The sequence below is a fragment of the Fundulus heteroclitus genome, chromosome 24 (genome assembly GCF_011125445.2).
Source record: "Fundulus heteroclitus isolate FHET01 chromosome 24, MU-UCD_Fhet_4.1, whole genome shotgun sequence".
Lineage (NCBI taxonomy): Eukaryota > Metazoa > Chordata > Actinopteri > Cyprinodontiformes > Fundulidae > Fundulus > Fundulus heteroclitus.
In genome coordinates, this window is record NC_046384.1 from 4,848,790 (window position 1) to 4,863,927 (window position 15,138).

A 15,138-nucleotide genomic window follows, 5' to 3' on the forward strand; every position below is an offset into this window, starting at 1 on the left:
GCTATATTATCCACTGGAGTGCTAATCGCCAGCTGTTAGAAAGAGTCGCTTTGAAGCCACCAGCCGCCATATTGGTACTCCCTGTTTCCCCCCCCAGTAACTAGGGAATATGTGCGCTACAGCATCGAATAACGAGGATTTTCTCATGTTCAGGGGGGCTTAAAACTTTTAAAATGTCAAATGCCATATAGTTTTATGTTATGTTCTAAAAATATCAAGTACTGAGAAAGTCATGTGCTGAAATATTTTGCATTTTATTCATTTAAATATATATATAACATTTATAAATATATAAATAATATACAAAAGCATATATTTACATATATGTATACATATATATACATATACACATATATATTTAATATGAATAACATGTAAAATATTTCAGCACCTAATTTCCTAGTAGTTGATAGTGTTAGTACATCCACTGACTGTAGAATTACCTGTGAAACGTTTTCACTCAGCCAGAAAACTGCTTGTTGTTGCAACCAAATCCTGTGGGATTCTGTGAGAGTAGGGAGTAGCAAGATGGCGGCCAGTGACTTCAGTTTTAAGAACTTGTTTGTTTTTAAGGTTTTAAACAGCTTTTCCCACCTTAATTAAATGAGCTTCTCCTTTAACTTTACACCCCTGCTTGCTCATTTACAGTTCTGAGCAGAACCTTATAGAGAACAGGGCCTTCTCTATTGAGCCCCATAAGTTATATGACTTACCTTTGCATATTTGACAGGCTCCTCCACTGTCCAGTTTTAAAACCTATTTTTACTCACTGGCCTTCAACCTTACTGAGATTTTCCTCTCAACTTTTCTTAGTACTCGTTTCTGCTGTGCCGACTGGTTCTATTATGCTTGATATCGTTTTTATTAGTTTTAAACTGTTGAGTCTTTACTCAAGTCATTTTATTTTACCTCATGTTAAAGTGCTGTTTAAATGATGACGATCACAAACGTTTGCATAATCACCCAGAAGCTGTAAAGAAAAGCGACAAAGATATTTCACATCTCACTTAGTAACTCAAGGAATTATTTTTAAACTAAATATTTTAGGATTAAATATTAAACTGTTTACTAAACATAAGGTGGGATTGAAGAAATAATTTCTGCCAAAAGCTGCAGCATTTTCATTTAACCCATCTGAATGCAGTATTTGCAAGCCCTACTCTGATTGGATGGAAAGAAACCTGTCTGTGATTGGCTGGTGAGGTGGACAGTTTTTGAAGTCACGAGCGCAGAGTCCAGAGCGCTGATAGTGGGTTGAGAAGTTTCGCGCGATATTTAAAACGCTTAACACCTCACTGCATGCTCAAAAGGCACAAATATCGCTCCATAAAGGATATACGCGATGACTGAAAAAAAATGTGGCTATATGCCTTATACCACAGGTGTCAAACTCAAGGCCTGCGGGCCGAATCCGGCCCCTCAAGGTAAATTATCCGGCCCTCAAGAGCCAAAAAAAAGGCATATCATGTCATAAAGTAGAGGCATAAATCCTTTTAAAGTGTATAAAGTGGCTAAAACTGTGCCTCTTGTAAGTGTAACTCACCCCTATATCAACTTTTTTTTGCAGATAAATTGTATAAACTGGGCCTAAGGGTGCTACTTTTATGTTACTGTGCATTTTTTATACTACTATGTGAACTGGAATGAAATTATAAAATGAAAAGTCTCTACACATGCAACCGGCCCTTTTAATGACTTCATGACGCCAAATTGGCCCCATATAGAAATAAGTTCGACACCCTTGCCTTATACCCTGACTACACCACTGCCTGTCTGACTACATGTGAGTGAAGCATTGACACCCATTGTGCAAAGTTTATTTTACAAAACACGCCAAAATCATTCATCTATACCAGGGGCCTGCAACCTTTAGTCTAGAGTCATTTTGCCTCCAGTCCACTTGAATTAAACTCGTTCAGAGCCGCAAATGTTGCCCGGCCTTTCGAAAAAAGACATGTTTTAATTTTTGATGAAGATCTTCTGTAGGAAATATGTTATCATTAAAGAAACGTCCTTTTATGTCTATGTTGAGGTTTAAAAAGAGGATGGGCAGGATGTTGACATTTGTGTATAATGTAAAATAAATCATAGTTTCCAACATAACGAAAAAAATATTGATTTAAAATTAAATATTACTGGCATTTTTAGCATCATTTTGTGAAAATTTAAAGCAATTATTCCAAGAGAAATCTGCTAAAACCTGCTTATATTATCATTACATTTAAGTACCATAATAAAAATAGTTAGTAGCTAAAAGTTATTAAGAGCCACTTTCGGCTCCGGAGCCACAGGCTGCATGGTCCGTGGGCCAGAATCTGTAGAAGTTTCGTATGAACTGTTAGGGGGCAACTTTCTTCCACCTGGATAAGTTGCTACACATAGCAGTGATCTTATATCTGATATATCAGACAAAAATAATACCGATCACATTTAATGACTTATTGCCAATTAAGGCCTTAATTTAAAAATGATTTAATAACTTAATGACCTGCGTCTTGTTGAGAAGTTTAGAGTTGAGCGTGACGTTTAATCGCTGAATAAGTTTCTCGCTGCGCGCTAAAGACACAAACTTAACTCCGTAGAGCAGAACCACAAAGAACTGAAACCAGAAACCAAATCAGAACTTGTCAACTTTTAATCGAAGGCATTAAAGAAGAAAAAAGCAGCTTTCAGAAACAGACGGCTCCAGAACGGGAGCGTCAGCCAGCAGAACCGGTCCAGACCCGCTCAGTACTCTTCTCCTTCGTCCTCCTCTCCCACGCTGTCGGTGCCCACCTCCTCGTAGTCCTTCTCCAGGGCGGCCATGTCCTCCCTGGCCTCGGAGAACTCCCCCTCCTCCATGCCCTCGCCCACGTACCAGTGGACGAAGGCCCTCTTGGCGTACATGAGGTCAAACTTGTGGTCCAGACGGGCCCAGGCCTCAGCGATGGCGGTGGTGTTGCTCAGCATGCAGACGGCCCTCTGGACTTTAGCCAGGTCTCCTCCAGGAACCACGGTGGGGGGCTGGTAGTTGATGCCCACCTTGAAGCCGGTGGGACACCAGTCCACGAACTGGATGGAGCGCTTGGTCTTGATGGTGGCGATGGCCGAGTTGACGTCTTTGGGCACCACGTCGCCGCGGTACAGCAGGCAGCACGCCATGTACTTACCGTGGCGGGGGTCGCACTTCACCATCTGATTGGCCGGCTCGAAGCAGGCGTTGGTGATGTCGGCCACCGTCAGCTGCTCGTGGTACGCCTTCTCTGCGGAGATGACCGGCGCGTAGGTGGCCAGGGGGAAGTGGATGCGGGGGTACGGCACCAGGTTGGTCTGGAACTCCGTCAGGTCCACGTTGAGGGCGCCGTCGAAGCGCAGAGACGCGGTGATGGAGGACACGATCTGGCCGATGAGCCGGTTCAGGTTGGTGTAGGTGGGGCGCTCGATGTCCAGGTTCCGGCGGCAGATGTCGTAGATGGCCTCGTTGTCCACCATGAAGGCGCAGTCCGAGTGCTCCAGGGTGGTGTGGGTGGTCAGGATGGAGTTGTAGGGCTCCACCACCGCCGTGGACACCTGCGGCGCCGGGTAGACGGCGAACTCCAGCTTGGACTTCTTGCCGTAGTCGACGGAGAGGCGCTCCATGAGCAGGGAGGTGAAGCCGGAGCCGGTGCCGCCGCCGAAGGAGTGGAAGATGAGGAAGCCCTGGAGCCCGGTGCACTGGTCCGCCTGCAAACAGAGGAGCCGTCAGAACCGGACGCCGGTACTGACCCGGAGAACCGCGGGGAACACAAACCCACCAGCTTACGAGTCCGGTCCAGAACCAGGTCGATGATCTCCTTGCCGACGGTGTAGTGGCCGCGGGCGTAGTTGTTGGCGGCGTCCTCTTTGCCCGTGATCAGCTGCTCCGGGTGGAACAGCTGCCGGTACGTTCCTGTGCGCACTTCGTCTGCAGAAAGAAAGAAAGGACTTTAAGTCACGGTTCTCTCAACGTCTCGGGTCAGAGCCGACGGCGCAGAACCAGGGATCCCACACCTTGGTGAACATCACATTCAAGGACCTTTCAAGGACTTTCCAGGACCAATTTCCTCAAATTCAAGGACCACACATGGCAGCATTTACCTACTGTGACCGCTGAATAGGTTATATTTTAATACAATTCAAATTCAATAAAAGACTAAACGGCATAGAAGTTGTTGGGTCAGAAGCAATGCAAGAAAATGGACTTAATTTATAGCCTACATTGATATTGATCATATTCATAGCCTAGATTTATATCCACAGTACATGGCTATGCCATACTACACAGGGTTCCTACAGCATAAGGCAAGTTCAATTCAAGACTTTTTAAGACCTTTTAATGCCACTTGAAATAAAAAGTTAAGACCAACTTCACGATAAACAAGATAAACCTGGTTGCAACAACTTTACCCAAATGTTTATTTTAACATAAACCATTACTTTCTGGCTCAGTAGACATGTTAAAGATTTTGAAAAACATTTCATATAGGAAGAAAGCTAAAAAACACAAATTACAGATATTTTTTAACAACTACTGAACTGAATTCACAAACTTTGTTTTGTTCCCTACTAAAATAAACTATAAATCAGTATTAAAAACCACATCATAACCAGTGCCAACTCTTTTTCCCCAGCTATGGTCCGGCCGCAACAGTTTTTATTGGTTCCGCTATTGGGACGGAACCAAAAATGGTTACATTGAGCAGTTCGGTAAATTTAAAAAATATATAATTGTGTCAATTATTTTACTGTTTGGTAAGGATTACAAAAATAAAATCCTATTCACGACCTGGTAACAATTTTAAGACCTAAGGAAGATTGATTTAAGACATTTTAATGCCATTTAAGGCCTTAGTTTTATATTACAGAATTCAATGCCTTCAATGCCTTTTAAGACTTTTTAAGGATCCGCGGGAACCCCGTTTCATCTTTGATTAAGCTAGTTTTTGACTTTGACTCTGAAAAGTCGCTAAATATAGCGACAAAGTCGCTGAGTTAGCAACACTGCGTGAATGTAACCTATTGGACGCACGTAGGTCTAAACCGTAGCCTACCAACTAACGAAGAAGAGCGAACGTACTTTTGCAAATTAAAAGTCTGCAGAATCAACATAATTTTAAAAGATCGTGTGGTAATAAAATAATTACACACGAGTCGTCATCCATGTGAACTTTCAAACCCCATAAAAAAATTTAAGGACTTTCAAGTACAAGGTGTTTTTTTATTTTTGGCTATTTTCAAGAACTTTCAAGGGCCTTGAATTAATTTTTTCAGATTCACAAACTTTCAAGGATTTCAGGGACCCCCGGGAACCCTGAGAACTCACCGATCACGGTGGGCTCCAGGTCCACAAAGATGGCCCTGGGCACGTGTTTGCCGGCGCCGGTCTCGCTGAAGAACGTGTTGAAGGAGTCGTCCCCGCCGCCGATGGTCTTGCCGCTGGGCATCTGGCCGTCAGGCTGGATGCCGTGCTCCAAGCAGTAGAGCTCCCAGCATGCATTGCCCATCTGGGCACCGGCCTGGCCGACATGCATTGAAATACACTCACGCTGCGGAGGAGAAGGAGAGCCTCGTTAGTCACCATTAATCACCAGCTAGGATTAATCAGCAAACACTAGGATGCCGTGTTTTCATGAAGGCAACACGGGCCTGATTGTGACCTAGTTCATCCACAGGGGGAAAAATAAAATAAAAAAATTATATATATAAAAAAAAAAAAAAAGTTGTATCGCAAATTAACATTTCAGTCAAATTTTTTTTAAATTATTCAACAATTACTTCTTAAACATGACCTGTTAATTTTGCAGTCTGTCTTAATATATAAATATATTTATTAAATGAGTTCTGTTCAACCATCCACAGAAAAAAAAACGATCAAAAGAAACTTAAAAAAAAAACACAAAAAAAAACACGTTTATAGTTACATTTTACACCAAACTAGTTAATTTTGCAGTCTTAATATATGGATATTTTATTAAATGAGTTGTGTTCAACCATCCACTGAAATTAAATAAAAAAAAAAACATGATCAAAAGAAACTTAAACACGTTTATAATTACATTTTACACAAAGATTGTTAATTTTGCAGTCCGTCTTAATATATAGATGTTTTATTAAACGAGTTCTGGGCAACAATCAACAGAAACTAAAAAAAAAAAAAAAAAAAAAAAAAATCACGATCAAAAGAAACTTAAAAAAACACGTATATAATTACATTTTACACAAAACTGGTTAATTTTGAAGTCCTTAATATATGGATATTTTATTAAATGAGTCGTTTTCAACCATCCACAGAAACTACATTAAAAAAATCAGGATCAAAAGAAACTTAAAAGACACCTTTATAATTACATTTTACACAAAACTGGTTAATTTTGCAGTCTGTCTTAATATATCGATTTTTTTATTAAACGAGTTCTGGGCAACCATCCACAAAAATTATATAATTTCTAATAAAAACATTTTAATTATTGGGAGAGGGGGTTATTTTCCCCAGAAGTTCTGTTATATTAATATATTTTATCATTTTAACCCAGCTGCTAAAAAGCCACCGTCGTGATTTCAAATTCTCCGTTAGCTTCTGAAATATCCGGATGTACCCTGAACGCATCACCCCGGGAACTGTGACGCATTTTCCTCCTTCAGGTGGCGCGTGGTCCAGACCTGTTGGTTCAAGCCCCAACTGTGGCGCGTGACTCTCATAACCCCCTGACACGTCAGGGAGGCGAACCCGGAGGAGAAGCATCGACGCAGGCGGGAGGCCCGGCTCCCCCTATCCCCCCCATTCCCTCCCCTCCCGCCATGTAACGTTCACGGACCTGCAGGGCGTTATCCGGCCGCCCAAAACGTTTAACGGTTACCGCTCAAAACTTCCTGTTCCAGAAAAAAAAAAAAAATTTAAATAAAAATAAAATATCCCCGGATTTCTCTACAGAAACCGCTTTAATATGTGAGAACCCCGGTTAGTTCAGAGGCTAAAATCCCAAACGTTAAGCGGTAAAAAGGCGTTTTTGTCCGTTTTGAACTGCGTCAGCTCGGCCTTGCTCGACGCCCGTTAACGGAAACGGTAAAAACGTGGTCAGAAACACGGACCTAAACGGACTTGGGCGTGATTTAGTCGCTCGTTTTAACAATAAAGGGGCTTCGGCGGGTTTAACAAACTCACCATTTTGTAGTCTGTCTGTCTCCGTTTTCTCCGACGTGCAAGGATCGGCTGTTGGAAGCAGAATGTGACGTAGCGGGAGCGCCAGTCATATTTAAGCACTCGTCAGGGGGCGGGGCTAACAGCGGTTTGAATCTGCTCTTGGCGGGAGGGGACGGTGGTGAGCGGAAGCGCTGACGGTTTGCGCCATAGACATTTATATTGTATTATATATTTATATTATGTCTACGGTTTGCACTATAGTAAACAGGTCTGTAACGATGAGATTAAAATACAGACTTATTCGCTCACCTGTAGTAAAAAATAAATATAGTTATTATTATTTAATTCACATTACTAACCGAGAAATACGATTACCAACCTATAAGTGTTCATTGAAATTACATCTAACACTATGTACGCATACTTAAAAAACAGACTGTAATTTTTTATTTTATTTTTAATGTTTTGTTTTTTATTTTCAAATTTTCTGATGCAATATATATATATATATATATATATATATATATATATATATATATATATATATATATATATATATATATATGATTTATGCTCTAATATTAGAATTGGTCCACCACCGAAAAGAAAAGAGAGGTGTGACTAAAATATTGATTTATTTTAAAAAAAGTCTTGCAGTAGCAGCTATGACTTGCTGACTCATTAGCTCACCTGTATTATAAACAGTAAAAATATAGTTATTTCTTAATTCACATTACTAACCAAAAAATACGATTACCAACCTATAAGTGTTCATTTAAATTACATCTAACACTATGTACACATACTTAAAAAAACAAATTTTATCTTTTAATGTTTTATTTTTCATTTTCTACATTTTTTTGATATATCTACATTTCGATATATATATATATATATATATATATATATATATATATATATATATATATATATATATATATATATATATATATATATATATATATATAATTTATGCTTGCAGTAGTAACTTTATTGGTTTGTATGAGTTCAGTTATCATAAGGGAAATATTTTAATAAAAGGAGAAATCATTCCCTCTTTAGCTAAGATCTACATTTGTGTAGGAAACGTGCTAGAAAAGCGGCCCCAGCTGGGCTCCTTCTCAGACAGCTTAATAAACTCATGTAAATAAATGGGAGAATAGTGAAATATCCTTTATTGTGCCTCAGTGGGAAAATTCAGGTGTGTCAGCAGCAAAGTGACCGGCCAGTTTAAGCATGTAGATTCACACAAACCTAATGACATAAAAACAGAAAACATCAAGTCGTACATTAATGGCAAACACCATGCAGTTATTGAAAAGTAGCGTACTCGGTCAAAGAAATGTGCAACTGATTTTAGTTATTTTAATAATGCTCAACATCCTACATATGTGCATAGAAATCACAACAGACTATTTACAGTAAATGATGGCTAATTATAGACTCATTTCTAAGCTGCCATTTGTTTAAATTATTTTTTAGAGAAGATTGTTTTCTGTCTTTCTTGGATGAAAATGACTCTCTTGAAAGCTTTCAGTCTGGTTTCACAGCTCATAATGGCACAGAATCAGCATTCTTAAGAGTTGTCAATGATATCTTGTTGTGATTCTGGTACCTATACGGTCTTGTTGACCACAATATCTTAATATCTCATTTAAATAAGTTGGTAGGCATTCAGCAGACTGCTCTGGACTGGTTTAGATCCTACCTGGTCGATCTTTCTCTGTCAGCATTTCAAACATTCAATCATCTTGCGCTCCTTTATCATGTGGGGTCTCACAGGGCTCAGTGTTAGGACCTCTACTCTTTTCTTTATACCTATTGCCTTTAGGCTCCATCCTCAGGAGGTATAACCTGACTCCGCCAGATAGATTTGCTTCGCATATCCATCTGGAAACCTTCCGTTGAAGTAATTTTGGGAAGGGGCGAAAATACTGGTTAGCTGATTGGCCTATGTTGGTGATAGACGGGCCAAATGAACCAATCAGATCAACGAAGCATATGACGTACTCGTCAACATGCTTCGTCGTCGCTCGTAACAGAGCGACGACGAAAACACAACCACAAGCCAAGCTACTCTTGCTGCTGCAGGTAAAGGCTCGTTAGCTCAGCAAAGAAATACTCTGTAATTCCGATAAAACTTGCTCGATAGCCCCGCTAACGCTAGTTTCATCGGCTGAAGCCGCCATGTTCTTTAGACTGAACTGACGCGCTTCTTGTTGCGTCACACCTCAACCCGCCTCAAAGCCAACGCTGATTGGACGTTCGTTTGGTGAACGGCTCCAAATTTTCTTTAACGGAGAGTAGCCAGACTGATCTGCGAGTGAAACCTTGAAAGCTCGCGAGATCAGGATGGTCTCACGAGGCTACAGGAGGTATGGAATCCCTTTCCATTTCTACGCTGACGATCGTCAACTCTATCTGCAAAATCAGCTGGGAGGTCACTGAAACTGGCAGGTGGTACTGGTCTCTTCTAGCACCGGGCTTGGGAGGTCTTGGTTGTTTCACCACTCTAAATCACAGCAGAGTGGACATAAAGAAGCTGCTAAGGGAAGCTACGCTCCTGGAAAGGACGTCATGGGGGACTGATCAACCAATCTGAAGCTGACCTGCAGCTGTGGGACAGCCTGCGATAAAATAGATTCTACTTTTTTAAATAAGCTGTAAAAAGCTGTAAAGCGATAAATGGATTCTACTTTTTTCTTACACCTTTAGATGTGAGAACATTCCTCTAAAGTCCCAACAACGTCAGCAACCTGAGCCTGAAGATGATTCTCATGACTGGGTCTGTTTTCACATTCAGACGTTTAGCGTTTGTGATCCTTCCACTTAAGCAGGTCCCTGGGTTCAGAACGTCACACATTAACCATCAATATTTACATTTTAAAGCTTTTTGGGATTCCTAAATCCAACAATGTCCGATCATTAACCGGCATAACAGCCGACTCGTCTGGTTCAGGAGGACCTTTTCACAAAAACAGGCAGAACGACAGCCACCGGCGGCGTAGTGAAAACAGTCTTTGTTTCCATAAACTGGCTCAGTTACATCAGGAACGAGCAAAGCCACCGTTGGAAGTGTGAAAACAGAGAAGGCGACATTGTAGGCGTGGGAACACACCAGAAATAGTGACAAGCTATTCTTTCACATAATTCTCCTCAATAATAAAACCGTCTGAAGGCTGTAAACGTCATCAAGTCCTTCTGTTGAAAAACATCAAAACACGACGTTAACTCTGACCTCTAAAAAAGAACAACTGAGGCATAATCTTGAAGTATTTCTGTTACGTAAGAGTTAAATCTTAAAGCTTATTCATGAGAAAACGTGATTCCATGAAACCTGAGCGTTGGGGTGTAGCACAGAGAGAACCGTGACTCAGTTTATTGTTCCAGGACAAACAAAAGGAAATGCAATATCCAGACATCCAATGTCCTGCTAGCTTACCTAAAGCTGGTCAGTCTTTGTATATAAATTAATGAAATTAGGACTCTTTTTGTCCTTTAGTTGTTGCAGTGTAACATACTGGAGCCTAGTTAAAGCTTTTAGTGCATTTCTATCTCTGTACATCTTCAGATCAGGCGTCCTTAGAGACTAAACTCCCCGTTTCCAGCGCACCGTCCCCCAAAGACGGCTGTAACTGGGGCAACGCAGATCGGTCAGAGCTGAGGCTGATTAATCAGGCCTTTGGTTGCACAAGTCCAGCATCGTGTCACTGAGTGTCAGAGTTGCCATCTGGAATGTGAATCCGGACGGAGCGTCTGGAGGAGATCTGGGGGCCTGAAGGTCATGGCTCCCAGCTGGGCAGCAAGATGGCGGCTTGTCTGGCGGCCGCTAACCTTGAGGAACCTCCTGCAGGTCGTCTGGTGACTAAGAAAAGGAAAGCTCCGTTCATGATGTAGGGATCAGACTCTTTTCATGAAGGCGGAGAGAAACTTTACAACAAATTATGGCCTTAAACTGCCCGATCATCAGCCTTTAGCTGTTGGTTTAGACAGTTTGTGGAGCTCGTAACACGAGGAAACGTGGTGCCGCCCCGTGTCTTTAATCTTGCAGGGGAGAGAAAGCAGATACCTCCGTCTGTGTGAGCTGAGCTGGCTTTTGCCAACAAATCCCTCCTTACGTCACCTGTTTTGCTGATAAGACTCATTTGCATTGCAAAGGTGGACGGCTGCCCGCGGAGAAGTTTAGAGCCTGCTCCCTTTTTGAAGGAAAACATTTGATAATTCAAACCGCTCCTTATCCTCCAGGCCGTTTAACGACTGAACGGAGGAGGACGGAGGAGGAGCCGCTGTCACGGGTCTCAGACCTTTACCGGGAGATTAAAGGATTACGGTTCCCTCTGGGAAGTCACCTCGAGAGTTTAACGGCACTGAATTTGGAAAATGTTAATAAGTTGCCAGGAGGAAAAGCCTCTCTGGGACCAGGTATAGGGGCGGCTTTCTAGTGGCCGCATGTCATGACATAAGGATTTGAGTTTGGCACCACTGACCCAACGCTTTCATGCTTTGGACCGAATGATCTGACCAATAAAAAGTTGTCCTATAGGTCCCCAAAAGATGGCTCTGTTGACACACGTAATGTGTCCAAGCTCCAGGACAGAAGAGAGTGTTAATAGAGTCACCTTCAGCCGTTTTGTGGATAATTATGGTCACGTCTAAATGAGGTCTTCAGGAATCAGACTCCTGAAATCTACCGGATCTCTTCTCTCAACATTTACTTTCTGGTCAAGGTCTTGACTAAGACTAGTCTTAAAACTTTCCTTTATGACAAAGCTTATAACTAGAGTGGCTTATGTTGCCCTGACCTACCTATAGGGATGTGCTTCTATGGGCTTAGGTTACTGGAGGACATCAGGATCTATTTTTCTCAGTCTATAGAGTTCTACTGCTCTTCAATTATATATTGCTTGTCATCATTTTTGCTTATAACTTTCTGTTCTCTCTCTTTTTTCTTCATAGTAGGTACACCTGGTCTGACGTTCTGTTAGCTGTGACATCATCAGACAGACGGCATCACCGCTACTACCATCTAATGTAGAACAGATTACTATATCAATGTGTGCTTCTGTGCTTTTTTGTCTGTCTTGTTGTGTCTCTGTTCTGTCTTCTGTAACCCCAGTCGGTCGAGGCAGATGACCGTTCATACTGAGCCCGGTTCTGCTGGAGGTTTTCCTTCCCGTTAATGGGTGGTTTTTCTTCCCACTGTCGCTTCATGCTTGCTCGGTATGAGGGATTGCAGCAAAGCCATGTACAATGCAGACGACTCTCCCTGTGGCTCTACGGTTCCCCAGGAGTGAATGCTGCTTGTTGGGACTTTGATGCAATTAACTGGTTTCCTTATATAGGACATTTTTGACCAATCTGTATAATCTGATTGATTTTGACTTTGTAAAGTGCCTTGAGAGGACATGTTTCATGAATTGGCCCTCCATTCCACCAGGTGGCACTCTTACTAGGTTCCAATGGTTTTTACTGAGCTGGGGAAGAAATCCTTCTCTTACTTTGCTCCCTCGAAAAAGAGATCTCAATCTCAAGGGACTTCCTGGTTAAATAAAGGTTAAATAAAAGAAATAAAATATAAATAAAATTGAATTGAATTGAAAGTCACCAAAAGCTTTGCGGTTCTGAGTGTCGTCTGACGTCCCTTGGCACCATGACCTCAATCCTCTACGTCAGGGGTCTTCAACCCCGGTCCTCAGCAATCTCCACCCTGCATGTTTCAGGTTTCAGGCGTTTTTCCTCGCCTCCACACCAACGGGCGGGTATTAGGCCTCTGCAGCCCTCGATGACGGGGTGGGTGGAGCAGAGACATCTGAAGCAGGCAGGACAGCGGGTCCTACCAGGGCTCTGGAACACGTTTCCCAGCTCCAGAATCACAGAAGAAAGTGTTTACAGAATCATTTTTTAATGGCCCTCCATTCGAATGCCAGGCTCCAGGCAGTAGAACTCCCAGCATGCACCTGGACACGTTCTCATCACACAGCTAAGATACGACGCCGCAGCCTAAATCCAGATTGTAGATGTTGGGGAGGCGAGCAGCCGCTCCCAGTGAATCTGTGAAAGCTCCTGCTGCTTTAGTTTCTCAGTCCTCCACGGTAACAAACTTAGTTTTGGATAATAGGGACTGAAGCCGAGCGGAGCACGTGTGCCGGCACTATCCGCCGCTCATCAATGAGCCGTTCTTCTGCGCAGAGATAGTGTGTGACCCTCGGTCCACATGACGGGCGCATAAAACTCATTTAGCCCCGGGCAACGGAGCACAGACAGCCATTTGTGTCTGTGTTGCGTAAATGAAGCGCTGCAAGGGTCTCCGGAGGGATTGGTGAGCAAATCAGAGACAATTACACTTATTTCAACCCAGTCTTCTCAAAGCTTTTTTTAATAGAACTAAAGTTGTGCTTTAATTTGTAAAGAAACAAACCTTTTCCAAAATAAATACAATTCCAGAGGAGGAATGTTGGAGGATTCACAGAAATGTCTTTAGATGTTCTAATCATTTCATTGGATCTGTAACTTTCGCTGCCTTGCTGTGATGCTAACTGCTCTGCTCCCTGTGCTGCTCCAGGGCCGGATTATCCGTAAGGGCCAGTGGGCTAGTGCCCAGGGGCACCAACCATGGGGGGACACCACATGACACATGCTTTAAAGATATATTTTTCATAAATTGTTATATTATTTACTTGAAATTGTTGAAACACTGATGTCACAATAATAATAAATGATAAATAAATCAAGATTAGGCTACATGATCTATCACTCCCCCTCCCCAATCTGTCATAGTTGAGCTGGTCCACAAGTACGTGCAAATGTATCGTCTTTTTTAACGCTACAGAAAATTAATCCAAAATGAACAGACATCAAAAGCTGTGCTTTTTGATTTCAACATTTTTAAATGAGATATTTGAATCTTCCTCACTGCTCATATGCCTACATGTAGTTGTGTAAGTTAGTAAATAGTAAATTACATTACAGAAATCCCCTTGATGATGTTTTGACCAGAAGACAGCACGGGTAAGGGTGGGGGGGGCTTTGAGGTAAACCACATTGTCTTAATACGGGCCTGTGCTGCTCCAGCCATTATCCCCTCATGTCCTGCACCTGTGCTGCTGGGTTTACTGGCACTGCCACGCCTCTGTGTTGCTCTTTGTATACCTGTCTGCTCCAGGGAGCCAGATTCTGGAAAACCTTTTTAGGGAGTAGACCGGCCGGCGCGTCGCTGATCGTTCTGTGACTTCCTGCCTGTTTGCCTCCTCCATGCTGGACCCTCCTGGTGGTCTTCAGATTCTGGACATCGACCTGTGGAGGTTACCTGACTCAGGTACCTCTGCCTCTCTGTTCTCATTGTGGATCAAGACCCTGGACCAGACTCTGGACAACGTCCGTCGGCTCTCCCCTTAGTTACCTCTGCCTGCTTCTGATGTCCTTTAATGACCCTGGATGGTCCCCGGACGTTATCACCTGCATTAAGTCGTGTTTGGGACTCTGCTTCTGCACTGCAAAAACTGAACTAAAAATAAGTAAAATGTTCTTAAAGTTAGTGTTTTTGTCCTTGATTTGAGCAGGTAAATAAGATTATCTGCCAATGTAATGAGTATTTTGACCCCTAAAATAAGATAATTAGACATCCTGCAGTTGAAATAAGATGATGGAGATGAGTTGTTCCTATTTTAAGTGCAGAAATCTTATTCCATTGGCAGATCATTTCATTTACCTGCTCAAATCAAGGACAAATACACTCATTTTAAGAACATTTGACTTATTTTTAGTTCTGTTTTTGCAGTGTGTGAGCAAAGGACAACCCAAGACCCTCCTGGAACCACCTGGATTCTGTACCTTTAGTACCATTAGTGGCTTTCATCCAGTGTTTATCATCTTCCACTGTTGAATACACGGCCACTAACCGGTCCCTCTCCCCTTACAGCTGTTCCTGAGTCTGTTCCAGATGTTTACCACGCCGGCTGCACCTGTTGCTTAAATCCTTTAAGACTACTGTGTCCGGCCCA

The 15,138-nt window shown here is 42.3% G+C and overlaps 1 protein-coding gene and 1 long non-coding RNA gene across 2 annotated transcripts; both read right to left on the minus strand.

Moving 5' to 3' along the window:
* Window positions 1-2,617: 2,617 nt before the first annotated feature.
* On the minus strand, window positions 2,618-7,295 carry LOC105916431 (tubulin alpha chain). The gene is made up of 4 exons (XM_012850955.3): window positions 7,160-7,295; window positions 5,321-5,543; window positions 3,774-3,922; window positions 2,618-3,702 (listed from the first exon to the last, which is right to left on the minus strand). Exons 1-4 carry the CDS (start codon window positions 7,160-7,162, stop codon window positions 2,728-2,730), a joined length of 1,350 nt encoding a protein of 449 aa, XP_012706409.2. The 5' UTR covers window positions 7,163-7,295; the 3' UTR covers window positions 2,618-2,727.
* Window positions 7,296-8,296: 1,001 nt separating this feature from the next.
* Window positions 8,297-8,989, minus strand: LOC118557696. Its single transcript, XR_004927943.1, has 2 exons — window positions 8,957-8,989; window positions 8,297-8,392 (listed from the first exon to the last, which is right to left on the minus strand). It is a non-coding gene; the product is annotated as an uncharacterized LOC118557696 (long non-coding RNA).
* Between the last annotated feature and the right edge of the window lie 6,149 nt (window positions 8,990-15,138).